Genomic DNA, 27,292 nt, shown 5'->3' on the forward strand with positions numbered 1-27,292 from the left:
ATATATATATATATGTGATTATGTTATGGTGGTGTATCTTTTTTTTTCTATGTATTTTTGTTATTATTAATATATATATATATATATATATATATATATATATAATTATATGATTATGTTATGGTGGTGTATCTTTTTTTTTTCTTTGTATTTTTGTTATAAATAGTATTCATAGATAACTAAAACACGTATAAATGAACTTAAATGGATGGTATTTAAAAACAACCAACCATATCTAGCCATAAATATGTTGCATTTTCTTGCTTAGGCTTTTTAATGTCGCATTGATTTCTATGTGTATGTACATGTATACGGAGGAAAAATCACATCGGACCCATAAAAATACCGAGAAATGTGAAAATCAGTTATAATCATTCAATGAGTTTCATTTTAGACCAAGATTCAAAGTGATATTATCTTTTAAACGAGCGTTTTATTTCACATATGAAACAAATCATTATGTCATGTAAAATCGGTTTTCAACATTTTTTTTGGTCCTCATGGAAATTGTTGAGACCACTTTTCTGAGTCAGCATTTTTAAGAGCGAATGCGACTAAATGACGGAAATTGACAAGAGACCACTTTTCAGAATCGGGATTTTTAAATGCAAATGTGAACTCTTATCGTTTAAATGTTCAACCAACCAAGTCAGATTAGGTGCGGTTAATTAAGTTAGCTTAAGAGCCTCTTAATCATTCTGATCACTTAATTACCAAACAATTATAATTCATTTTGTACTATTTCATGAGAGTCTCTTAATCATTCTACATCAAATCATTCTGCAACTATCAAACAACCCCTTATTGTTTATATTATAATCAATTAACATGTAATAATAAATGAAAGGGCAGGAAAAAAAAAACGTTTTTTTGATGATGAACCACATTTGAAAAACCTTATTTAAAAACCTATAATATAATATTTTGTAGGTTTTGATTTCTAAATGGTAGCATAACGTAGATAATACTTGACGTGTTTTTAAAAATAGATATTTATTAAATAAATAAATATTTAAATATGTTAAAAAAGAGAGGATTAAAATGCATTTTGCCTTGAACGAAATGCAAACGTTATTTTTACATGAGATGAAGAATAAAGAGACGACATAAATATTTTGTCTTCGTACATATGTAACAATCTCTTTATGTTCCTTAGAATCGATGCATCATTGGGTCATTTATCAATCAGTAAAAATCACCATCCTCATGTATGTTATCAGATAATATTCTCGGTCATTAAAATTGATTGTTGATAAGAGTTTTCTTCATCATTCATTGGGTAAGATTTCCAGTTCTTACTATGCTTTTTACTGGTAAGTTTCACAGTCCTTATCATGCTCACTCAATAACGGCCAGTAAACGTTTTGTAAACAACCATACTGTAAATGTTCAATTTTTACCGATTAAATATGTTTACAGAACATCAATAGTGTTAATTTAAATGCGTATTATTGTTTTTTTTTGTTATGATCGTAAATATTTTTTAGGTAATTAGTTTGACATTTTCCCTAAACCATATGTTGTGTTGTGGTCCAGGGTATTAATCGTTGCATATAAACTGTCCTGAAAACCCACAGTTACCAAAAAAAATTTCAGTTTTAAGCAAAATGTCGACCGGAAATATGAAAAACGATAGAAATAGTAAAAAAAGCCATTAAATTACAATAAGATATATTGTGTTTTTCTATAACATTGGAAAAATTATTGCTTGCAATGATTGTATCATATAATTTTGTTGTCATGATAAAATAAAAACAATAAAGTTATCGACAGTGATTCCTTCGCACTTTTTGTGCACGTGATATAGAGTCAGGTTACAAATTTAACAAATTTGATTGATTTATTATACCATATCTATGATCGTCATAAGCAATCTTTCTAAAAAACCAATCAAACGTATGGAAAATGTCGATGACCCTTTTTTCACACAAAATCTAATATATAAAAGTAAATTTAATTGATTTATTATAACAAAACAACAATTGTTCTGACCATGTTTTATGGCACCATCAGGTTAAAGATAGGAACGAAATATCGTGTAAGAATAAGAGTTAAGATTAAAAATGTAAAAAGAGATTTGGACCGTTGATCACTTCTAATCTCAAAACAATCCTTGAATTGTACTTTAGAATGAAATTGATCTGGTGCTTCTCATTAGTGTTGATCTAGTGGAACTCTTTAATTAGGATTGATTCAAGCATGAAAGATCTCTTCTTACCATTCTCACTATAAGAGGCCGTTTACCAAATGCTTACCCGAGTAAACGCTTACCAAATCACATTACATTATCGGATGAATATGGTAAGGACCAAGAATCTTACCCGGTAAGAGCAAGACAAGGTCCAAGAGTCTTATCTGGTAAGTGAGGGCAACGACTCTTACCACGATAAGTGCTTACCGGGTAAATTGTTGCATACGATGCCGTTTTGATGGACTAAAATCTTACCCGGTAAGTAAATGATAATGTTAATTTTTGCCGGTAAGCCCTTATCGGGTAAGTGTTTGGTAAACGGCCCCTAAATCTCATTTTCGCTGGAACCCAACCCAAAGATAAATGTTGATAAATGCATACTTATTTATATCAGAATCAGGTCAAATCGTAAGTAAAACTAGAAGATTAATTGGATGCTAAACCTGACCTTACCTGAGGTCTATCTATCTAAACATCTCAGATCTCTCTCACTGACAAAATAGAGATTTACACTATAACTCTCCATCAAAGCAAAGAATAAAAATAGGCTTTTCCCTACTTAGCTAGGTAAGTACCAAAATGTCATCAATGTCTATCAACCTCAATTTTTGTTTGGTACCCTTCATTTACAATTTTTGTTTCACAACACTAGAAACTAACCATTCATGAATTACTTAAAGTTGGTTCTTACTGTAACAACTCGCCCCATATGGATAGAATATGAGATTTGTGAGCTCCTTATAAGCCTCAACTTGTGGGCTACAATAATTTCCCCCATGGTTTTAAGTTGGATTCGAAGTTATTGGTTAAGCCTGTTGCTTTAGGCTTTTGGGGTATTACAAATAGTATCCAAGCAGATGGTGGGGCAAACCTCATCGAGGATGTCAGGAGTCTAAATGGGGAAGCTTGTAACTTGTCGCACGTGGATAGAAAATGGGATTTTTGAGCTCCTTATAGGCCTCTATTTATGGGCTACCAATAACTTCCACTATGATTTTAACTGGGATTCGAAGTCATTGGACTAGCCTGCTGCTTTGGGGTGTTACACTCACAGTAACGAGTAATTTTCTTTTACAAGTCTAGATGACGGACAAATAAATCTAAATGGATCGTGACAGTAAAGCCACTTCGACGTTACATGCTAGTAATAAGTATAATAATAACATGTTCCTACTGTGACAAATCAACACATTTAAAAGTTGGGTGTGCATCACTAATTTTCCATAAAAATGATGTTAACATTTGATTTTGACCCTTCAAAGAACCAATCTTATCTCACTTTTAAATTTGTGAGAGATTGGTGCATATAAGCACAAATTATTACATGTAATGTCAAAGACTTGTTGGTTGATTTTGCTTAAAGTGAAAGTGTGGTCTTAAATTTTCAAGTACACAGGAACAAGAAGTTAGAGGTGCTCATTAAATGATCCTTAATTAGTGTGCAATATAGATACAATGACAATGTGTTAGTTGTCACGATACACAAATAAATAGCGATGGTAACGTGTTACCCGCCTTAATTAAACCGACTTTAAGAAAAACATCTCGAATACATGTAACTTGCAAAATTTGCAACTTTTTTGGGGGGAAATTTTAAACGGTATATAGCATAGAGTGTTGAATGTGCACATGTAATTTCAAAGCTCTTCAATACACACACAGACTGCCAACTATTAATATAAGTGCAGCCTTAAGATCATAATTTATGAAGGTGCAGGCCCATTCTATGGTTGATGTAATTAAGGCTCACTAATTAAGATTTTGATGACTAACCTGTTTTTAGAGGTCCTCAAACAAGATAACAGGGATATTGTGTTATGCTTTATATGTTTATCAAACCGCGTAAAAAAGCTAAAATTCCTCCATTGATACCTGTTTAGGCACAAAAGTCATGAGTTTATATTAGTGCAAAGATGTAATCACTTGGGAAAATGCGATGAAAAAGCAGAATATGAGGAATAATTGCAGCTTAAAAACTTCAGAATGCACCAAGAATAAACCATGTAACGTAACAAAAGTTCCCAGGTTTGAAACTGAGACTGGTTATTCAAGATACTCCAATTGGGTTTATAAAAGTAAAACCTAAAGAGGAAGGGGTGTGGCAGGGAGGGCTGGTAGGGTGTTGGTCTTCTTATTAGGCACAGAAATATCAGAATAATGCCTTTCAAACATATATTAATATATATAGAGTTGGGTTCACGTGAGACCAACCTGTTTTCGTGAGACCACATTTTTACACTTGAAACTTTACAGCAAAATATTGTGAGGTAAAAAAAATCCAAACCTTCACAATAAAACACCGTGAAGGTTACCTTTATAGTGTTTTACCATGAAGTTTCAAGTGTAAAAAGGTGATCTCACGGGTCTCACGAAAACAGGTTGGTCTCACATGATCCCAAGTCTCTCTCTCTCTCTCTCTCTCTATATATATATATATATATATATATATATATAGAGAGAGAGAGAGAGAGAGAGGGAGAGAGGGAGAGAAAGGTTTAGGGGAAAACCCCCAAAAAAATGAAAAATTAAGGAACACCCAGGTAACTATATGCATACTGTCTAGATGAATGGTTACCAGATGTTCCTCAGTTTTTCATTTTTTTGCGGTTTTGCCTTGAACATGACCCTATTATGTGTGTGTGTGTGTGTGTGTATATATATATATATATATCATAACAAGAAGTTCTGTTAATGAGGCACATTTGTATTCTACTCCTCATAGAGGGTGTTGAAACAACACAAGTGAAAGATATTTGGAGAAACATCCCTCTTTCAGTAACCGCTTAGAGATTTTCACCAATTGCAAAGTGAAAAGGGTGAACTATGGAATTCACGAAAGATGGTAGAACAGTAACCATCATAACTGTTGAATGTATAACAGTAAATTGAAGTACAATTGATAATCCATGTTAAACTACACAACCAGTAACAGTGGGAAGTAAAGAATCACTGGGAATCTTAAAAACGATTACCTTCCGTAATAAAATTTACTGATATCCAACGTGGGTCTGTCTCTTGATTCCTAATACTGAAAAACACAGGTTCTTATGCACAAAATTTTGGTTCTTTCACGGGTCAAGACCATAGTAGCTCATTATAAAGAAAAATTTACAGACTTCATTTACTTTATCAAAGTGAAAATTTCAACCTGACATATAGAGAGAGAATAACTTAAGGTCCCACAGGAAAAGTTTTTCACGTTCGTCTATTTAAAGAACGAAGGCAAAAAGTACCCACCACATGGTCAAGCTTGGGTAACAGATGAAACTCCTTGGGTAATTCCGATGCAAGGTAACTCATAAGAATAAATTCTATTTGTAAACACTAGGGAACCCTAACTTCTGTGTTCAGTTACACCAACGGTGTCAAGGTACACGTTGGATATCTCCAAACCAAAAATAATGTCAAAAGAAAATAATACACGTTAACTTTGACTTTGTTGTAAATGTTATGTCTTTTCTAAGGGCTCACACTCTTGATGCCGATTTGCTCTTAGATTTTTCACTACATATCAATAGCCATAGGCCATACCTTACCCCTTTGTCAATCAACTCAACAAGGATATCCACTCTCCAATAGGCATCAGAACCACTAAATTCCGAAAGGCTAAAGAACATGAAACACAGATTGTCCAGAGAATATGTCTGTGTGTTGTTGATGATCATTTTGTCAACATGTAAAACTCGCATGATTGCTAATATAGAGATGCTCCAGTTTTATAAATATGGGGTTAAATAAAAATAAAAATTCATATATCAAACACTCCCATCTTGGCATCTCCAGTAATATATGCGGGGAAAGTTGGGGTGTATAAGTCAATTTAGACATGGCATCTGACTGAAGCTATAATCAAGAGTAAATATTACTTACACAAAGAAAGCAATCTTGATTACTCCATGATTTGCTGATGATTTAGTCCATTTAGAGGCTCGGTCAAAGATCCTGTAGTGTCATTTACATACTCATCTTTGCCCCTGCATGCCAGCAACTGTTCTTGAAGATTCTGCACTAGTGTTTTAAGTTTCTGAATATGCTTCTCTTGAGATAGGATTATCTGCAATGACAAGAAACAGATAAGCAGTTCAGATATATAAAATACATACAGCCAGCAGACATCTGGTTGCTTTTCTAGATAATTAATCAAAACATACTACTATAACTAGGAAATGATTTTAAAGACGACAAGCAGCTTTTTATCTTGAATTAATTGGGATAATCCAAAAATGAAACCATTATAAAACGTAAAGAGGTGAATGCCTTGTATGGTTCCAAGACATGGATAGCATCCTTCCACACACTCCTATTAAAGGTTAAATCCTTTGGTATAATACAATCTTTCAAGTCTCTCTTTACTACTTCCCATCATGTCAATCTACGTCTATCTCTACCTTTCTTAAAAATCCTCTTTGTACAAGTCTCATCTAATAATAGGTGTACCCAAAGATGAATGATCAAGATGACCACACCATCTCAAGGCTGGAGAAGAATTTCTAATGCTATCCGACCTCTGTACAATATGTCTAATTGAGTAATCACATTCATGCTACAGCTTTCTTGTAAAAATATGTTCATTTGGAGGCCACCCAAAAGCTGAAACCATAGCCAGCCTCATCACCTTTTCATTCACATAGACGTTATCCTCTGATTTAAGACATCTATCAGTTCTCCACATTATTATAACACCGAGCCTCACAAGACGAATGATATCTTTTCTGACTACTTTCTTCTTCTTCTGTATCAACATCTCCAAGGTGTTTATCCATATCTTCAGCAGAGAAGCACTAAAGCAGAGCTAACGCTCCTTAAGATGAAGCAAAGATATCTGTTATGCCCAACTTGCACCTTCATAATGTTTCATCAAGATACGTACCAGGCTAATATTCAGTTTATATGTGGATAGGTTGGATGGTAGGAGGATTTCTTGTGGTATCCACAATATGATAGCATACAAGGTAGCAATCAAACTCCAGGTGGGTGGCCCTATTACGAAACACCTGGTCCTATTATATGGATCACACATTACTTATCATGGTACAATCTTGCTAATTTATTACGAGTGCCTAACTCATGCACCAATTGATGTTTAGTCTAAGTCATGTCATAAGCAACATACCATGGCACGATATTCAAGTTCTATTTGAATGCAAGGCAATAGGTTATTTGTTTTTTTTCTTATCTATGAAGCTAGTGTGAAGTACTCAAAGTAAACCTCCGAGTAATAATACAATCTATGCAGTCTGCATCTTAAAATCTGGCAATCCTTCATGATCCTTAATATTCATACTAAACAATGTCCCTGGTTTGAATCTAAGATACCTCTCTCTGAGGCACTCCCATAAGCCATGTAAGATATGCATAGCAACATCTGAATGGCCAATGTAAGAAGTTTAGTAAACAACTGGCTGATTACATTCACCAAGTAAGTTGGGGTCTGTAACAATAGGATAGCTAATGCTTCCAACTTATTTTCCCGTATCATCGATCATTTAGTTGTTTTCACATCCTGATGGTATGGGCAGGTCTCTTGATTTACACCTAGAAGGTATCGGATCTAAACAAGATCAGGACCTGTTTACAACGAAACTATTCAAGTCAGTAACACCCTCAGACCAATTCGTCCACATATACGATAAGAAGGATTCCCTTGCTATGTCAGTGTGTAAGAAATGGAATATAGTTAAGGACACCGAACAACTGGAGAACCAGTGAAAATCGTTTGAACGATGCTCAAGGGGGTTGTTCAAACCATATGGAGATCAAACAAAGATGAAAAGCTTGGCATAGGCAAATTTATATGGGATATCTGGTATAGGTATGAGTTTTTTTTGTGCTAACTGCTAGGATAGCAAGGAAAAGGGTACTTGAGTGGGTAGCTGGACGCAAACTCATTTGTATCATGATTGCATACAGAAACGAAAAGATAAAAAAAGGGTACAAAGATCAGTCAGAAGAAATTTTTGGTAGAAAAGAAAACCTCGTTAGCAACGGATGTGCAGTTGACAATGAGCATTTTTTTGCTTTTTTCACCTAGATATGCTTTTGGTGTCTGTCTCCAACTAGTAAAATCTCCTAGACTCGTATCAAGTGAGTACAGGGAGTCACAATTGATAAGGATAGGAGAATCTCAAATTGACATGATAAGGGTCACAACAAGGATTGCATGGTCAATGGCATCTCAGCTTCAAGTGGGGGTTGGCGTTACTGGTTCAACAGGAGCTAGGGTTTTGATGATGCAGCCCTTTAAATAGCTGGCAATTACAGCAGCTGTTAACATTTGGCAAGAGTTCTAAATTTAAGCTTGTGATGCCATGTGAACATTTAGGGTTTTTAATTGTAATTGCTACAGCAGGGAAAACCCTTTATGAATAAGGACTGCAGCGTGGGCATGTGGTATGACAAAATAAAAAAATAAAAGAAAAATGAAAACCTGATAAACCCAGAAAGCATACATGGGACCAAGGAAACACCTTTTTTCCATCTACAAAAGCCATGGTGAGTAGACGGACTACACAGCTTATTTGGAGGATGATGACCCAACTCTATGCTAGACCAATTGAATCTAGGAAACATTGAGGTGGCAATGTTGAGCTCCGACAAAGAAGACAGGATAGAGGTTGTGACTTTTGTTGGATCTCCACTTCAAAACTGGTACTCTCTAGCTGGCAGAGTCATAACTCCCACTTTCCTGATCCCCTAGGGTGTCCATTCCCCTTTTGAACTTGTTTAGCCTTAAACCACCTCCTGTTCTAAGGACACCATGAATCTTCCCACTGAGGAGATCAACACAGTTGCCAACTTTGCATCCCCTGTTTCTTTCAATGAATATCTCAATGTTCACGAGTGTTCCTTGGTTGTTTGTAACTTTTAAAGAATTAACTAACCCTCTCTACATAACAAGTGATGTAGTTATAATGAACATTTTAGTCAAATTTGACCCAAAACAAAATAATTATTCAAGAGTTGTTTGAACAGGACACACAGCAGATTCAGCAGGAAGCCAAGATATGCACACCAGATGAAGTTTTGATGACTATGAATTTAGGGTGGGGCTATAGAGTTCTTATACCTAACTCTATAGAAAACTCTTAATTCCAACTCTATATCGAAGGAAAGCCCAGAGTTCTTATATCCTTTAACATTTAAAACCTAACCTCAAATACCGGATAGTGAATATGACCATACATGCACATGTATGCATACACTACCTATGAGTTGCTACTGTGACCTTTGTAACTTATGCTATAATCACAGACCTAATAACAGATTCAAAATCATATCTACTGAAAATTCATATAGGAACCTCAAATCCTCCATCTATAATGGGTGGGGACAATTTATGTTGCTTATCAATTTTAAGGCATTACCAATTTGATGGATATTAATAGTCTTGGTATAGGTTTAAATTTTAGTTCAATCCTAATTTCTTTGAAAATGAGGATTCACTTTTGGAAGCGAAAACCTTGATATCAACTCACATATATCTTATTCTGCGAATTTCCTACCTTAAACAAAATACGATATCTCATTACTGTGCTACATCTTATGCAAATTTTAGTCAAGTTAATCACATTCAGATTTCACATATTGATATGTTTTATTCGGTAAGTATCATATCCCGGTGTATCATAAAAAGGATGAACTTAGGTAAGAGAGTGGAGAAAATGAATTTCTAGTCACTTCGTCAAGTTTAAATCTTATATAGCGGACACATAGAATAATGATTCATTCTTCCTCTAATATTTTTTTCTTTATGTCTGTCTTTGTTGTCCTTGAATTATGAGCTCATCCTCATTGTTTATGGTATCTATAAGTTCTAATCAATACCATGTTCAGCCTCCTATCCCTAAGCTTTCTTTAGTTGACAAGGACAAAAAAATGGCCTCATGACATAGCAATCGGTATGAAGGACTATGTGTCTATCTAAACAATCATAAAGATCAGATGTTCTAACTGAGTACGTAAGATCATAATGCAATGCCTCCTAGTTAAGGTTGATCTAATGAATATGAAATTAGGTAGAAACTAATGAAGATAATAAATCCAATCAGGCAAGTCAAAGCAATACAGGGAGGGAGTGAAGGAGAGAGATGGAGCATAGTAGTGCAGTTCTTAAGCTTTGATACTTTCCTCCTCCACACACAGAACCCAGAAGCCTTAGCACAGAAAGTGCTCCCTGGACACTATGCAACACAAGTAGGAGGATTGATGTCATATGTGATGGCTGAGACAAGGAGCAAAATTTTGGGATGGGCCGAGTGAATGGGATACGACCAAGAAAATGAGGCATGATGTGACATGAAATACCATAAGGCTATACTTCTCATTAGTCATTACTTGTGCACATTTGGGACAGAATTTAATCCATTTTTTATGGCTTGACTACACAGATCTTTTTTGTCCCAAATATTGTTTAGTCCCAATCTCCATTCACATTTTGCTCCACCAAGCATGGTTTAGAGACCATCCCGGTAAGTTTCTGGACAATCAAAACACAAAAAGATCACTGAAAATACTCCTACCTTCCATGACCATGTCTGATGCTAGCTAATCCTTGTTAGCCATGGCACACCTAAATCTACTAATAGTTTCAGCTACTGCAAGTTAATAATAAAATACAACATGGAACTCCTTATGGCTTCATCATGGTGTGACTGCAACCACTGACAATGAATATGCACATACAAAACACAAACAATTTTAAGAAATTGGTTATGTAGTCGCTAATCTAGCATTCCACAAAAGGAATTCCGAAATGCATAAACGAACATACATGTCACACATGTATCTTGGAGACTGAGATTAATGAACTATAGACTATAGTGCACATTGCGTTTAACACCCATGATCAGCTGGAACCTTTACAATTTGTTTCGCATAGCAACTAAATGATGAAAACCTAAATCTGCAGTAGTTTAGGAATCTAAGTTGAAGAAATATTCTTAACCATGAAAGAATGAAAATACTTCCCAGATTTAAATGCAAGTCATGAAAGGTTCTGCTTTTTCATAGGTTATGAACATAAAGAATACAGAACCTCCCACATTTAGATGTCACTTGAACCGAACCCTAAACCCTCTGATGTTTTTCTCTCTATGTATAGAGAGAACGTGTAAAATAACATACAGCTTAGCTGAGTAAATATTCAGAAAGAGGACAGAGCAAATAGTAATAGGACTTGCCTTCTCTTTGACAGATTCTTCCCTCTCTAATATATACTGCTGCTTCTGTGAAAGAGCCAACGGCCTTGCTTCGACCTCATTTACAATGTGTTGGTTCCATTCAAACTGAGAAGTGAACACCATCAACAATAGCAACGAAACTAATAGAAGTGGCCTCGACATTGGCAAACCACCAACTATTCACCCTGTTAAAAGAAAGATTCATGATACCTAACTCAGAAAAAATCAAATACCTCAAACTTACTAATTCATGCTTAAGTCTACAAATTTCTAGCAATTGAGAACCCATAGAAATCAAAATTATAGAAGTAATTCATCCATATCCCCCTTATCAGATAAAACCCTAGTTATTTTGCTTTCTAGTAAGTGGATTACACCGTTACACGTGTTATCTCTCTTACACGAACAGAAATCCAAAAGATAATGTTGATTCTTTCCCCAAATTCCTATTCTATTTACGACATAGTATATGAAACCAGAAGGCGGATGGAGTCACGGAGTTCGACCATCCAACCCTCTAATTTACCAGAAGGGAACAGCATCACTGTGCGACAGACACTCGCAAAGTCAAATCAGCTATATTAGAAGCCCTAAGAAACAAATAACATAATATCCACATCATATGATGAGTTCGCTGTAAATAACTAAATCAAACCAACACACTATGTGATTGGAAGTGTGCTGAACATCAATTCATGGAGGTATGCACAAATTGCGGTTACAATACACAGCAAAGGAGGAAAAGGAATACCTTACCTTTGATGACGATGAATCTGCGTTGAAAGTGTAAAGTGAAGTCCTTGTGGATCGAAGATAGCAGGCCAGGTGATATGAAATCCTTGTCAAACTTTTGGCGTGATATTGCCAACTGCCAAACAAACAACCAACGTGGTCAGAGTGTCGCTTGGAGACGATCCAGATATATGTTTGAATGCCATTTTTTTTGTAATTTAGTCAAATAATTGCAAATTGAATAATAAAACCAAAATTTTCTAATTTTAATGGTTTGTCTATTTAAAAAAAATGTTTAGAGATTTATTTAAGATGAAATTTATTTATCGATACTTACTATATTATAAAGCATTTGACAAAAACTCTTAAAAATCATTTTTATGCGTAAAGTATTGTTTATTGATGCATATTACTTGAAATTCAATATTATAAATTCGTATAACTAACTACAGATAAACATAATCAAATATGTGATAAACATCATTTTAAATATAAAAAATCCAAAATATAATTAAAATAATCATTAAGTTATAATATAATACTTAATTATTATCTTAAAAAATTATGTTATTAAACTAAAAATAAAAAAAATGAAAATGATAAATTTTAAATATTTAGTTTGGTACTAATATCAATATTTTCTTTCAATTTTTATAATATATATTCAGGTTTAGATTTTAATTAAAAATAAAAACATTAGTTTTTCTCAAAATCATATAAAATTATATTATAACATCAACCGAGACAAAAAAACAAAACATTAAAATAAAAATGTGTCTCACTGCATTGTGCGAGTATCCTTCTGGTTTATAAAAACAATTTACAAACTTAATTATTTAAGATGGAGATTTTTTTATCGCTAAGGACGATGATAAAGATGAAGAAACTTATCCAGTAAATGAGGTGGTCATAATGTTGACTCTTACGGATAAACGTTCAGTAAGAATTCAGATAAACAACCTGTAATTCGGATCATTTTGTCAAAATAATTTGATTTTAAAATACGGCCAAAAGTTGGGAAAAAAACAGAAGTTTATGGTTCATATTGAAAATAACATTAATGAGGGACGAATCTTGTAACTTATCCATGTCGATGTGCCGACAAATTGCCTTTTTATGAAAGAATTTTCTCACACTAAAAAATAATTGACTCCAGAAGTGCATAAAATACAGTTTTTTAAAAATATTTATTTATAATAGAGTAAATTACTTGTTGGGTCCCTATGGTATGTAAAAATTTATGAATTGGTCCCTAAATCAAAAAAATTTACAGATTTGGTTCTTATGGTATGTATTTTATTTTGAAATGGATCCCTGTTGCAAATGTTGTTACTAGGCCATACAGCGCAATTTTGTCATTTTAACGCTCCATTTAACTCTCACTTTTTTCTTTTTCATTTTCCTTTTCTTTTTCAAGAACCCTAATTAATTCACGTAAACAACAATATCATCCATGCACAATAAAAACATCGACATACTTCAAGAATATCAATAATGAACATAAAAAGCACAAAACAAACTTATTTCAAAAAAGAATTTTGATACAAAACCCGTATAAATCAAAAACCCTGAATGTAATAAAACAAACAAAATCTTGAATCTGCATGTTCGAAAATTACAACTATTATCTTGTAGTTTGCTTTCATCCTTCCCTCCTTTTCCATGTTGCTCTTGTTTGACCTTCTTGAAGTTTAGCAATGTTAAGTGATGTTGAACGATTTACGAACATCAACAAAAAACCGAAAACTCCAATGTTGAGAACCAGAACATCCACATGAAAAAGCTATAACTCTTAAATTGGGGATGCAATTTAAAACTTGGTCACTCATGCTCCTCCAACACCACATGAGGAAAAGGGTGAGGGTGAGGGTGAGGGTGGGGTGGGGTGTTAGACAATCGTGTGGGTTGGGAACGATGGTGAGAAAGAAGACAATAGTGGTTGTATATGAGGGAGGCCGACGTATAGGAGAGGGGAAAAATAGGACAATTGTGGTTGAGAATTTGAGTTCGTGTAGATGGTAATTATATGATTAGGGTTTGCGTTGAGAAAGGAAGTGGTAAAGGTTTTAGATTTTTGATTGAATTTTCATTTTGATTTTCGTATGAAAACGTAAATGAAAAGGAAAAGTAACAAAAAAATAATCAATTAAAAAGTCGAATCAAGAGTTAAATAACAAAACTGCCCCTCTTGTGAGGGACACGTCAATGGCCTAACGGAGCTAAAGGTAACAACGTCTGCAGGAGGGACCCATTCCAAAACAAAATACATATCTCAGGGATTAAATCGGTAATTGTCTAATTTAGGGATCCAATTCATATTTTTCTGCATAGTACAGGGACCAAACATATAATTTTTCTTTTTTGTTGTATTGGCTCTGAAAAAGGATTTATCCTAAAAACACCGGTTCGTAAGCCGATGAGCCAACGTCCTTTTTATAAACACCTCCCGTAATCGATCAATCACCGGCGACTGCCGGAGAGATGGGGAACGCTCAGTCGCCTGCCGGCGATCCTCGTTTCACTTCTGCCACCAGGTTAGTTACCTATCAATATATGCATCTTTATTCCCGTGAGTAACAACAAATCACTAGTAAAACCTTCTTCAATTTACAGAGCTTTTTCCGAGAAGGAACTCGATGATCTAAAATCGTTGTTCGGTTCTCTCGCCGCCCAGTCTCAAAGCGGCGGTAAATACATCTCCCTCTCCGCATTCAAGGTTTCGTTTCGTTCTGTTCACTAATTTCATATTTGTATTTCGTTGTTAATTGTCTGAAAAATCTATCTTCTATTATGATTTGTGAATTAATGTTCTATTAGGCGTATATTGGAATTAGTGGTCCTCTTGGCGACAGATTGTATGATATAGTTACGCAGAATCGGAAAGATCAAAAACTCACCTTTGAAGACCTTGTAATTGCTAAAGTAAGTTAATTTTTCTGCAGTACTGCCTCTGTGATTGGAATCTTGTCATGATACATGATCAATATTGTTACTTCATATTTATTTCACTATTAGGTGTTAATACTTATAGAGAATTTCCGCACCTAATGTTTAGTTGCTCAAGTTCACTTGTACTTGCACATTGGTCTTAATTCAGGGAACTTATGAAAAAGGGACTAAAGAGGAGATCGATGAATTTCTTTATCAACTATGTGATGTTGATGGTGATGGCAATTTAACGAGGTAAAAGGATTCGGGTTTTTATAATTCTTTTATGAATATTTAGGTACGTAGGCATTAACTTCATTGAGAGGAAAGTTCCTTTTATGTTTGCGAGTCTAAACTTCACCATTATTAATTGTGACATGTTTAGGCATTGAAGCTGCTTCTGTAATGAATCTACGTCTCAATCATAGGCCTGTTATTTTCACTTTTTTAATTGTTTCGTTCATTGTTTGAAAATATTTTCAGTGGACAAGTCGTTATACAGTTGATTTTAGTTTTTCTGTGCACATAGTCAGATACGGGTTATTTATAAGTTGAACATGCAATAATGAACTTCGGTGCATATAGGTAATTGTTGTTTCTTGTTCTTTATATTCCTTACATTTCTGCGTTGATTGGCAGGTCCGACTTGGAAGCTGTTATAAGTGAAATACTTGATAATATATCATCTTCCAGAAATTATGAACCTTCATCAGCTCCGGAGCAGAGGCCGATTGGAATATTCCTAGATGCTGCCAATTTTACAAAGGATAACGAAGGAAGTTGTGGAAGAAGTATGTCCTTTGAGGATTTCAGAAGCTGGTGTCGCTTTGTTCCATCTGCCAGAAAGTTTCTCATAAGCTTGTTGAAGCCATCTTCTCAAGGTATTTATTTTTTCTTAATTATGTATTGATATTTACTCCCTATGTTCCAAAAAGAGACATTTGGAGATTTTAATTTCGAACCAAGTATTCTTTTAAGATTCAAAATAGATATAGATCTCGTTACTAATATATCACAATCGTTGTTTAATCTGTTTCTCATCATAGAATTTGATGCAGAAATCAATTTATACGAGAAACCTGTTAACACGTTTGTGGTGTGTTTTTCTTGGAGAGATGGTTTGATCTGGCTCATCATTTGCTGTTTTACATGTCATGGATGTTGTTTATGGGCGTGTATGTGGGTAACTAGATATGCATATATATATATATATATATATATATATGTTGTTACTTTGAAATTCAATTAATGATGTAAAATACACCATAATTGTATTAAAAAAAAAATACATAGGCAGCAGTCCTTGCTGGAAAGTAGGTGTTTCTTGAGTCATATGTCTGTGAGATGATGGATGAATCAATGAAGTTTACCCTTGAAATGGAACTGCTGTTAAGGAAACTTACTGCCATCATTTTTATTTTTTTTCATCTTGTTTTGGCCTTGTTCTTATGTGCAACTGAAGTAGATGCGATATTTGTAAGTTTCTCATGATTAGGTACTTGTGTCTTTAACATGTACCTGTTGAGGGTTAATATCCATGTATGTTTTGTTTGACAAATGAGCAAAGCTAAGTTGTTAACTCTGATATTAACTTGCACAATATTTCTGTGGAATAGGTTCTCAAGTTCCTGATCTGATTCATCAGGATGACATTGATTCTAATATGCTGCTATTAAAGGAGTATGCTTGGCACATTGGAGGAGCTCTTTCACATCAAGAATTGGAAGAATGGAAACTTTTGTATCATAGTGCACTTCATGGACAAAGTTTCAACACGTTCTTGGGCAATATGTCGTGGGTAGCTTACTTTCCACCAATTCATTTTTCGTATTCTGGAAATGGGCCTAGTCAATACTTTTATGCCATGTCACTTGTGTTTCTTCTACTTGTTATATATGTCTATGCAGCATATCACTTCTTGATGTTGAATTTTATTCCGGGTTCCACATGGGTTGTGGTTGTCTATCCCTTCCTTTTAGTTCCTATATGGCATGGTGCATTTCTTATTCCACCGACTTTTTATGATTGATGACCACTCTCACATACTAGAACAGGAATGGAATATAGAACTAATAATTTAGTTTGGCAAGATGTATAGGATAAATTCAACGAGGTTATGTATTAGTCAAGTAGTTGTATAATGAATGCTCTTGTTCTTCTAAAAATAAGCTCCGGATCTTGTCTCTAGTTCCTGTAAATATAGTTGAACTTATTAGTTATTTGGTGCCATTTGAGCTTAATTAACTCCATCAACCCTGAGTACATTTAGGCTGTTCTGGACCCTTCCTTACTTTAAAAAGAAATTTAATGTCATAGTGGAAAACGAGTGATGTGGCATTTGCGGATCAAATACATTCCTAAATCTGTTAGCACAAATATTAATCCTTTGTGTCCCTTTTGCTTTTCATAGTGTAACAATGAAATCTTAGTTTATCTCCATGTTCGTGTTATGACCATGCTATTGGAACATCAAGTAGATGATAGTCCCGGTTGTAGATCATCAACGGTAAAAGTCATTGGACAAGCCCTGATGAAACTGATAGGTTCTATTTGTACCGCAGCTCCCATTTGGGTTCCTACTCCTAGTATGGATATTTGGTATGATAATCCTTAAACATGCTTGGCATTTTCTACTGGAGGAAGGTGGTTCCTTTCTCTTGAAGTGATTATGATAACCATGAGTGGGGAACCATCTATTGGTAAGGGTTAGATCTTAAAAGATGATCCAAATTGGCGAAAGGTAAATGGTACAATATATAAGTTTCCATGTAAGATTCTTGTATTCCGATTTTCTTGCTTAGTTTGATGGCCAAGCTGATCTAAATCATATCAAATGCATCAATGACAAGGGTAGGATGCTATTAGTAAAAAATCATGAGGTTAATGAAAGGCGGAGGGTTATTTTGACAATTTCTTCAGTGAGATACTGAAGGAAATGTTTAGGGGAACTTGGTGATTCTTTCAGTGACATTAAATGGAGGTTTGTTACGTAGAACTGAAGCAGTGGGTGTGAAGTGTTGAGAAAGATGAAAGTCAACAGTGCTTCAGGTCCTGATAGTATAATGTAGAGGTTTTAAGATCCTTTATGGAGATAGCCACATTATGTCATTAGGTGTTCTAATCTTGGGGCAATATGTCAGATGAATAGAGCAGGCTTATGAGTCATATGCTAAACCTTAGGGATCGACTTACAGTAGGTTGCTATTGAGACTAGTGTAAGAAGATACATACATACATATATATATATATATATATATACATACATATATATATATATACATACATAGATATATATATATACATACATAGATATATATATATACATACATATATAGGTGGAGGTTCAAACGAGAACCCCTGTGATTTACGAGAACGCGAGAACAACCCAATAACCTCAAACTTTTTTAATTAATAAATTAACTTTTATTATATATAAATAATTTAATAAGGACAATAATGTAATTAAGTAATTTTTATAATTTTTATTTTATTTTAATTAACCATAATTATCTTTTCACGTTCCACGTTTTACTCTTGGTAGTTATCTTCTTCTTCTCGTTAACATCTTTTCTTCATATCACACCTCTATCACATAAGTATCACACTCATATCATATGATTATCACACCCATATTATATGATTACACCAAAATTTGAACTTATCAACCAAAACGATAACCCAAGTGATGTATAACAGTGATTATCACACCCTTATCACATGATTATCACACCCAAATCACATGATGACACCAAAATTTTAACTTATCAACCAAAACGTTAACCCAAGTGATGTATAATGGTGATTATCACATCCCTATCACACTCATATCACATGATTATCACACCCCTATTATATGATTACACCAAAATTTTAACATATTAACCAAAACGATAACCCAAGTGATGTATAATGGTGATTATCACACCCCTATCACATGATTATCACACCCATATCACATGATTATCACACCTAGTATAATTCTAACCTATTTCGTAACCGTTTTACTAGATAATGATAAGACTAATGATAATAATGAGTGTTTAAAAGATAATGATCGTGTTTAAAAGATTTGATGATATCATTTCCATTATTACCCTTTTAATTTTAAATTTTTTTGAATCTTTTTAAATTTAAATTTAAATTTTAAAAAAGTTTTAATTTTATTTTTAATCACAATATGAGGTTATTGGGTTGTTCTTGCGTTCTCGTAAATCACAGGGGTTCTCGTTTGAACCCTTCCCTACATATATATATACATACATACATATATATATACATACATATATATATATATATATATATATATATATATATAGGGTTGGATTCCGGTGAGAATGAAAGTTATAGGGAGAAGGGTAAGAAGGGATCTCCACCATTGGATCAATCCTAATTGAAGAACAACACTAATGAGATGCACCAAGATGCACATAATCAATTCCCGTGGTAAGCGCAATTCATGGGGTGGGGTGAGATTAAGAGTGATCAATGGTCCAAATCCCTTCTTAAGCTTCTCACCTTAACTCCTATTCTCACACGATCCTTCGTATATATATATATATATATCTCCGGGATGAATAAAATGGCAGAGTATGTTTTTGATTAAAGGATTTATGGAGAGAGACTGGGGATAGAAAAAAGATTCACATCTAGTGTTCATAGATCAATATATAGCACATGATATGGTGTGAATGAGAGTGATGATATAGGACCTTGAGACTTGAGAGGAAGGAATTCCCTGGCATGTGGACATCATTAAGCATTTGTATGCTGGTCGAGTGACATGAGTGAGACAAATGTTTTTATTCTGTTACTATTGAATTAGACTAACGGCCAAGTGGCCTATGGTTATCTCTTTGCCTTAGATACAGATGAGTTCACATTTTCCTTTGTCATGCTATGGAGTATGGATGCCTTTGGTCTCCTTAGTCGTCTGGGTCTGAGTCCACCGGTCCATACAATCAAACTATGCAAAATTTCTCCTTCAATGTGGACGTGACCCAACACAAGGGCAGATAGAATTGCCATGACTCGACCCGTGACTAACAAATGAGTTCACATAGGAAAAGAAGATGAGTTACCATGATTCATGCTTCTTAACAATGAAATCATGTTGATTGATGATATAAAAGAATGTACTAATGGAAGTCATTCACGGGTCTTTACCATTTTAGATTAAATCATATCAAAGTAAAGTTTACCGAGTGCAAGCTTAGGAGTTAGGAATGTTAATCGGAAACGATATATCTTATGAACATGCATGGTTAATTGAGTTTCAATCCCAGTAATTTTATGCTAATTTTAGGTAGATTCCAGAGGCTTTTCAATATTCAATTTGAATACAGGACTGGTCTTTCTCCTGTAACAATTCTCTGTTCAACTGACCTGCAGAAATGCTGAAGGGCCAACTGTGTTGATTATCAAGGACAAGGAAGGCTACATTTATGGAGGTTATGCTTCCCAGCCTTGGGAGAGACATGCCGACTTTTATGGGGACATGAAGTCGTTCCTTTTTCAGCTATACCCTAAAGCATCTATATATCGACCTACTGGTGCTAACAAAAATATACAATGGGTAAGTTCATCTTCTTCGATGAAGTTGTTAATAACATGCTCTACAATAGTATTCTGACGAAGGATCGTATGAGAATAGGAGTTAAGTGGAGAAGCGTAAGAAGGGATCTGGACCCTTGATCACTTTTAATCTCAACCCCACCCCATGAATTGCGCTTCTCACGGGAATTTTATCCGGTGCATCTCATTAGTGTTGATCTCCAATTAGGATTGATCCAAGGGTGGAGATCCATTCTTACCCTTCTCACTGTAACTTCCATTCTCACTCGAACCTACCCCTGGTATGCTTCCCATGTGACAACTAAATGGAAATTATAGCAAATGATGTTGCAAAAGGTCTCTAAACTGATACATCTTTAACCTGTAGCTAACTGTGGTAACCGGCTTGCTGGATCCTCCATCTTTTACAAAGTTTCTTTTCAACTTCACGAGTGTTTCACACTTTATAAATCCAATCTCGAAGTTGGAAATTGAAGGCCTATTGAAAATTGCAATCTTCTTTTTGGAATGTATCATGAAAGTTGACATTTTCTTTTTAGAGAAAGAAGTTCAAGATAAATTGACTAGTGTCCGCGTTAGAGCATCCACAATGGATGTTCTTGTTGGGTTGATGCGGCAATAATGTGGAGTTTTATTGAGTTTCGAGATAAAACGATTGGTGTCCATGTTGAAGTTTTATTGAGGTTCTTATTTTGTTGATGTGTCAAGAAAAAATATGGAAAGTGAGGTTCTTGGAGGTTCCACCAGTGCGGATGCTCTTGTCATTGTTACAAGAACTTGATGGTATTGAGTTGGATTCAGTCTCTTAACAGCTTCCTCAAAAATGGAGAAAAATGATTTCTTGGAGTTTTTGGGCTTTCTTTTTTCTTTTTAGTATTATTGAATATTTTAATAATATAATTAATGTTAATCTTTAACATGGGTCGATTTTGTTTTCGTTTAAGATACTTTAGATATCCGACAATGCTAAAACGATTATCATTAGCTCCGTGTGGATTAGCATTGCAATTTTAATGCAACGGAAAAATATATCTACATTTTCTTGCTGTACATTTGTCTTTCCTTTAAGAACTGGATGTGCTATTTTCTACAAGAGTTGGAAGAAAAACACTATTGCAAGCGATCCGTTAAGTTCTGATTGATGTTTCTTTATCGTGCAGTGTGGCGTAAACTTCAGCTCGGATAGCATCCCAAATGGCATTGGTTTTGGTGGGCGTACAAGCCACTTCAACTTGTTCATTTCATCAAACTTCGATCATGGTCACACATTCACAGGTGCCACCTTCAACAGTCCGTGCCTATCAAAAAGCAGCCAAATATACGCGGAAGTGATAGAATGTTGGGGAATTGTAGCAAAGGGAGGTCAACACGAAAAGCAAGAGGGATTGAAAGGTAGCGTGCTAGAACGATTCAAAGAAGATCGTAATATGCTTAATCTGGTCGGACTTGCAAATTCAAGCAACTGATTTCTCGTTTTAGAAGGTAAGAAAAACCCGCCTGATCTTATCGTGTGGGGTTTGCAAGGGTCACAAGTCGAGTTTTAAAATTTTGTCGAGTTTTTTACTTGTAAAGAAGGGGATAGCGAACTTGATGACCGATGTGTAGGCTCTAATACTGTTGTCCAAATAAGTTGATTGTATCGTGAGATTGTATTTATGGTATGGTGAGTGTGTTGTGCTAGTTGTAATCAGGGATGTAAATGATACAAGTCGAGCTCGAGTATTGGTGTTCTCGTTTCAAACTCGATAGTCATTTTCTAAGCTTGAACACGACTCGGAAACTCGCGAGTAGATAAAAGCTAAACTCGACTCGAACTCGATTGTATTTTTCTAAACTTGAGTTCAAACTCGTTTGAAGCTCGAATCAAATTTCAAACTCAAACTTGAATTTAGCTTGAACCGAACTTACTTGTTGAAATTTCTGAAATATAATGTGCAAAATTTTGCACTTAATCGACTCAAATAATCAAGTAGCAATTTCATGAGATGCTAAAGCGTTATTTACAAAATAATGACGTAAAGATGTCACTTATGCAACTTGTTAAAATACTACATACCCAATCCTACTTGTTACATCATCATTTATAAAGTAACACCGTAGCAACTTGCTAAGGTGTTACTTTATAAATACTTTTGTTGCTAAAATAGAAAAACCGCCATAAAATAAAATGGTAAGTACGAATACTACTTTGGATAGTTTATATAGAATTAGTTGAATTCCATATAATACACATACATCTAATAACTTTGGTAATAATTAGAGGTGCTTGATTTATTTTTGTAAAAAAGGAAAATTAGAAATGGTCATACAAATGTACGACTCTTCCAACTATTCTCCTCCCATTTGATAAGACCGATGTTTTCATGTAGAAAAGGTCGACGAGCAGTGACGGTGTAGGGCAGCGAAGCCATAGATCAACAGACGTATGAGGTAGTTCACTGCGCAAAGGCTGTGGGGCGTGAGGGCATAGGGCGAAGCACCAGCAAAGGCACAAGGCAGTTAAAGGTCGTGTGGGGAGGCAGAGACATGGACTGACGCCGCCGAAAGGTAGTTCAGAGTAGAGATGGTCATTTGGGGCCGGTTAGAGACCAGTTAAGGTCGGACCCAATCCCAATTTAGAGATGGGCATTTGAGACTGGTTTTGAAGACCTAACCAGTTAAAGACTGATTAAGGTCGAACCAGTTTACCAGCGACATCACGAGGTGATTACGTAATTCATATTCACCATCGGATTTGATCCAAATTCCATCGGTTAACAACCTTGCAACAATCCATCAACGTAGATTGTTCAAGCCCACATGTTTCCAACCATCAAACTACATAAACTTTTTCAATCTTCAAACAGAAAACCTTAATCCCAAAACAACATCATCTTCTACCAACTTCAAATAAACCAAAAACCAATGACCAAATGCCAATAGCCCACAACCACAGGATGCTCAAATACATCATTTCTAAACCATAAATTCACTTATGTACCCTCCAAACCAAATTAACTGAAATCAAGAGATTCAAGCCAAGTGAGACATGATGCAACTTTAAATTCCCTACAAAGATGGTCTAAGAGGTAGTTTGATTGGTTTTCCATCAAGTCCTGTATGAATATAAAGCTGTGTGCGGATTAATATGTCTATATAGATTGTGAATCTCACTGTTCGAAAGGGTTTTTTCATAGAGGAAAGTTGCGGGATGAACAGGCTCCAAAAAATTTGGCTTTATACTTTAAGCTTCCCCTATAATCATACTGAATAAGCCACTTTCTATACCATTACATAGCTGAACGAATAAGCTATGAGTGGCGTTAAGCTACTAACAAAGAGGCCCTAAGAATAGTATACTAAAGGTGCAAATCACACCCAAACAAAACCTAGTTCTGATCTGCATAAAACCATCAAAACCCATATTCAAAATCGACCAAGAAAAATATCACATTAACTAATTGATTTTTAGAACAATAATGTGATCGTTTACTGAAGAACATAAGATAAAACTTAAGACAAATTTGGACCAAAAGCGAAATGATATTCAAGGGAAATCCCAGAAAAACATAGTGCATAGATTTTGCCTTAAAACCGTTACAAAACCGTAATTCATATGAAGAACCCAAAATTAAACCTAGAAATTCGAACTCAGTACCTTCTCCCAGCTCCACCACCATATCCACCGCGACCACCACCGAATCCCCCCGGAATCGAAGTGGAAATCATCGGAGTATCCTCCTTGAGCACAATTCCAGGAAGCTCGCTCATGCCGAGAGATGCAAGCAAGTCAATTGTCTCCTTGTCGACCTCGATGCGATCGGTTTTAATGGCGGATTCATCGGGAACAAAGTCCATACGGCGTTCTCTCTCTTCCTCTTGTAGCTTGAGCGAAATGCCTCTGACTGGTCCCTTCTGGATGCGCTTCATCAGGTGAGTTGAGAATCCGGCGATCTTGTTCCGGAGGCGCTTCGATGGAATGATGGCAACTTCTTCAAGAATCTTCTTGTTGGTGTGGAAATCGAGTGTCATTTTGGAGTAATAGCGCTCGATAACTAAGCGGGATGATTTCTTAACGGTTTTGGTACGAACACGACCCATTTTTGCCGGCGGAAAAGGGAGAGACGACGACGGCGGCGGTGTGCAGGGATTTTGCTCAGATCGAAGCGGAGAAGAAAGAGTAGGGTTTGTGAGTTGGGAACGAGATTTTATAGTACAGTGATTTTGAGCCTATTGGGCTAAACTTGGGCCCATTAGTTGGACAATGCCTAAGCCCTAGGCTTCTTATTGGGCTTTTATATTTTTTAGAGAATTATTTTCGATTAATTTTAAGCAATTAGAGAGATGTTTAGATGGATCATAATTAGTTTTGCAACATTTAATGAATTTTAGGTGTTTGTTTATCAAACTCTTACTGGGTAAGCGCTTATCGAATATCATTTACATGGTGAGCATCGTAAGGATCTCTTATCTGATAAGAGACATAACAAGGACCGATAATCTTAACCGATGACGGTAACTTATACTCTTACCCGGTAATTGTTTACCAGGGTAAAAGACGCTTACCACAATTTGGAATTTGGAACTCATTTTTTTCCTATGTACATATTCTTAGTTTCTCTTAATTGAGGATGTTGGATAAAGCATGATAGTAGGTCGGCAAACTCATATAATTATATGATACAAAACCATAAATCTTTTTTTAATTGCTTTATTAAATATATAGTAAGCGCACGTTTCAATTGTTGTGCTTTCTTAAATTGCATGAAATTAGAAATGAGATATGAAAAATCATAAAGAAGGCGAGCTTCTCTACTTTGATCAAATCAAAAGCCCACTTTTATTATCACTTTCGGTACTGGACGTAGGTGACTCACGTAAATCTTGATTAAGGATTCTCTGGATATTTAAACATGCCGAATGATGGATTAACAATACTATACCCACCGTCAACGAATAGATTGTGTCCGCTAATATACTGAGCATCGTCGCTCACTAAAAAAAGGGCAGCCTTAGCAATATCATCGCTTCTGAGTGTTGGACCTTTAAGGTTTCCAACTGAGTTCATCATGTTTTCAAAAGCTTCCACTTCAAGCCTCAAGAAACTTGTGGCCATTGGTGTGGCCATTCCATAAGGTGACAAACAGTTTACTCGAATGCCAAACTGTCCAAGCTCAACTGCTATATTCTTGGTCAAACCGGCTACAGCATGCTTTGCACAAGTGTAAGCATGTGAGCCCACCCCAGCAATACTTGAACAAACGCTAGCAGTTGATATTATCGAGCCAGTTCGTGCTGGAATCATAACCCTAGCGGCATGTTTCATGCCTAAAAAGACGCCTGTGACATTGACATTGAGCACATGCTCAAAGTCTGTTTTTTCATTGTCGATGAGGCGATCCTTGTTAGGGTCTATTACTGCTGCATTATTGAACATTATGTCAAGTTTCCCATAAGTGGCCACTGCAGTATCTATGGCATTTTCGACATCTTTTTCATTGGTGACATCACAATGCACGTATATGGAGTTTGACGAGCCAATGGCCTCACAAACCGCTTGACCAAGTTCGTCTTGGATGTCCGCGATGACGATTTTTGCCCCATGTTCAGCAAAGAGCTTTGCAGTACACTCTCCAACACCCCTTGCTGCTCCAGTTATCACTGCTACTTTCCCCGCTAGTCTACAAACATTGTATCCAACATATGTTTGTTATTTTGAGATGTGAAACAAACACAAAACTTGGAACCAAATCAGGGTTAATTATTTTCAAGCAAATTGGTTTTACACTCCCATATTCTATAACAACTTTCTAATTAAACTCAATAATTGTTACTAAAATAAAGTCATTAACAACTATTTTCCCCCTAAATTCAAGAACATATGATTTTGATAAAGAAAACACGATACGTATTCCCATCAATTTCTTGATTTAGCGTTTAAATCGCACATTGGACCAAACATAACAAAAAAAGACCAAAAACATTAAAACGGTTTAAAAATAATAAGACAGTGTCTAACTTATAAACCATAAAAGGTAACGACTTCAGGCATAACCAACTCCTATAGAGTGACGGACGATGTGAACCCAGAGCTAACTGGTTCTCCCCGACACTTAGATCTTTCTTTAACTATCCATCAGAATTACAAAACAAACACTATATATCCTAATAACAAGTGATTACCCTTTTCTCAAATACAAAACTTTCTAAAAGAAGCAATGGGTTATATATATATAGAAAACAATGCAATCACTAAAAACCAACCTTTTTGAAGTGGTTGCCATTTTGAGAACAAAGATAGAAGTGGATATAATAGAAGGTAAATAGACACTTATTTGTAGGAAATGAATTATGGGCAAATATCACATTGAGATAAACCAACCTTATTTTATGTGGTTGCATTAGATTTGGACCCCACGTAGATATAAGTGGCCAAAAATGGAAGAGAAACTAAACAAGCATCTAATCCTAAAAATAGTCTTGTAAACATATAATGTAACATTTATTGATATTAATAATGATTGTTTGATAAATTAGTTGATGACTGATAAATTAGTTGGTAATCGATAAGTTAGTTAATGAACAAAGCATACTTGATAAAAACTAACTGATAAGAATGTAAAATGACTAAAAAGAACATCTTGAAAATTTAATCAATTATAATTGAAATAAATCTATAATAATATGATATATTAACTAATACAAATAATTT

The 27,292-nt window shown here is 35.1% G+C and overlaps 4 protein-coding genes across 6 annotated transcripts; 1 reads left to right on the plus strand and 3 right to left on the minus strand.

Moving 5' to 3' along the window:
- Positions 1-3,607: 3,607 nt before the first annotated feature.
- Positions 3,608-12,295, minus strand: LOC112502345. 2 transcript variants are annotated; one of them, XM_025106236.1, is made up of 4 exons: positions 12,127-12,295; positions 11,371-11,555; positions 6,062-6,245; positions 3,608-4,063 (listed from the first exon to the last, which is right to left on the minus strand). In XM_025106236.1, the coding sequence occupies exons 2-3, from the start codon at positions 11,530-11,532 to the stop codon at positions 6,081-6,083; spliced, it is 327 nt and encodes a 108-aa protein (XP_024962004.1). In that variant the 5' UTR covers positions 11,533-11,555; positions 12,127-12,295; the 3' UTR covers positions 3,608-4,063; positions 6,062-6,080. The 2 variants fall into 2 exon arrangements, with proteins under 2 accessions (XP_024962004.1, XP_024962005.1); XM_025106237.1 differs by having other exon boundaries at positions 12,122-12,276.
- Positions 12,296-14,495: 2,200 nt separating this feature from the next.
- Positions 14,496-22,323, plus strand: LOC112502352 (TLD domain-containing protein 1). 2 transcript variants are annotated; one of them, XM_025106242.1, is made up of 8 exons: positions 14,496-14,636; positions 14,716-14,818; positions 14,920-15,024; positions 15,200-15,285; positions 15,670-15,911; positions 16,647-16,824; positions 20,419-20,602; positions 21,762-22,323. In XM_025106242.1, exons 1-8 carry the CDS (start codon positions 14,584-14,586, stop codon positions 22,065-22,067), a joined length of 1,257 nt encoding a protein of 418 aa, XP_024962010.1. In that variant the 5' UTR covers positions 14,496-14,583; the 3' UTR covers positions 22,068-22,323. The 2 variants fall into 2 exon arrangements, with proteins under 2 accessions (XP_024962010.1, XP_024962011.1); XM_025106243.1 differs by lacking the exon at positions 20,419-20,602 and having other exon boundaries at positions 16,647-16,828.
- Positions 22,324-24,086: 1,763 nt separating this feature from the next.
- On the minus strand, positions 24,087-24,758 carry LOC112502353 (40S ribosomal protein S17-like). Its single transcript, XM_025106244.1, has one exon. The coding sequence runs from the start codon at positions 24,679-24,681 to the stop codon at positions 24,232-24,234; it is 450 nt and encodes a 149-aa protein (XP_024962012.1). The 5' UTR covers positions 24,682-24,758; the 3' UTR covers positions 24,087-24,231.
- A 613-nt stretch (positions 24,759-25,371) lies between these two features.
- Positions 25,372-26,883, minus strand: LOC112502346 (secoisolariciresinol dehydrogenase-like). The gene is made up of 2 exons (XM_025106238.1): positions 26,845-26,883; positions 25,372-26,261 (listed from the first exon to the last, which is right to left on the minus strand). The coding sequence occupies exons 1-2, from the start codon at positions 26,862-26,864 to the stop codon at positions 25,469-25,471; spliced, it is 813 nt and encodes a 270-aa protein (XP_024962006.1). The 5' UTR covers positions 26,865-26,883; the 3' UTR covers positions 25,372-25,468.
- Between the last annotated feature and the right edge of the window lie 409 nt (positions 26,884-27,292).

Source organism: Cynara cardunculus, unplaced genomic scaffold, assembly GCF_001531365.2.
Source record: "Cynara cardunculus var. scolymus isolate 2C unplaced genomic scaffold, CcrdV1 Un_Scaffold_1276, whole genome shotgun sequence".
Taxonomy (NCBI): Eukaryota; Viridiplantae; Streptophyta; class Magnoliopsida; order Asterales; family Asteraceae; genus Cynara; species Cynara cardunculus.

Bases quoted from the DNA above. Each gene is read 5' to 3' on its own strand.
- LOC112502345 (XM_025106236.1), bottom strand. From the start codon at position 11,532: ATGTCGAGGCCACTTCTATTAGTTTCGTTGCTATTGTTGATGGTGTTC. The intron at 6,246-11,370 runs GCAAGTCCTATT...TTGTCATTGCAG, and splicing joins AAGAATCTGTCAAAGAGAAG to ATAATCCTATCTCAAGAGAA.
- LOC112502353 (XM_025106244.1), bottom strand. From the start codon at position 24,681: ATGGGTCGTGTTCGTACCAAAACCGTTAAGAAATCATCCCGCTTAGTT.
- LOC112502346 (XM_025106238.1), bottom strand. From the start codon at position 26,864: ATGGCAACCACTTCAAAAAG. The intron at 26,262-26,844 runs GTTGGTTTTTAG...CAATGTTTGTAG, and splicing joins ATGGCAACCACTTCAAAAAG to ACTAGCGGGGAAAGTAGCAG.
- LOC112502352 (XM_025106242.1), top strand. From the start codon at position 14,584: ATGGGGAACGCTCAGTCGCCTGCCGGCGATCCTCGTTTCACTTCTGCC. The intron at 14,637-14,715 runs GTTAGTTACCTA...TTCAATTTACAG, and splicing joins CGTTTCACTTCTGCCACCAG to AGCTTTTTCCGAGAAGGAAC. The intron at 14,819-14,919 runs GTTTCGTTTCGT...ATGTTCTATTAG, and splicing joins TCTCCCTCTCCGCATTCAAG to GCGTATATTGGAATTAGTGG.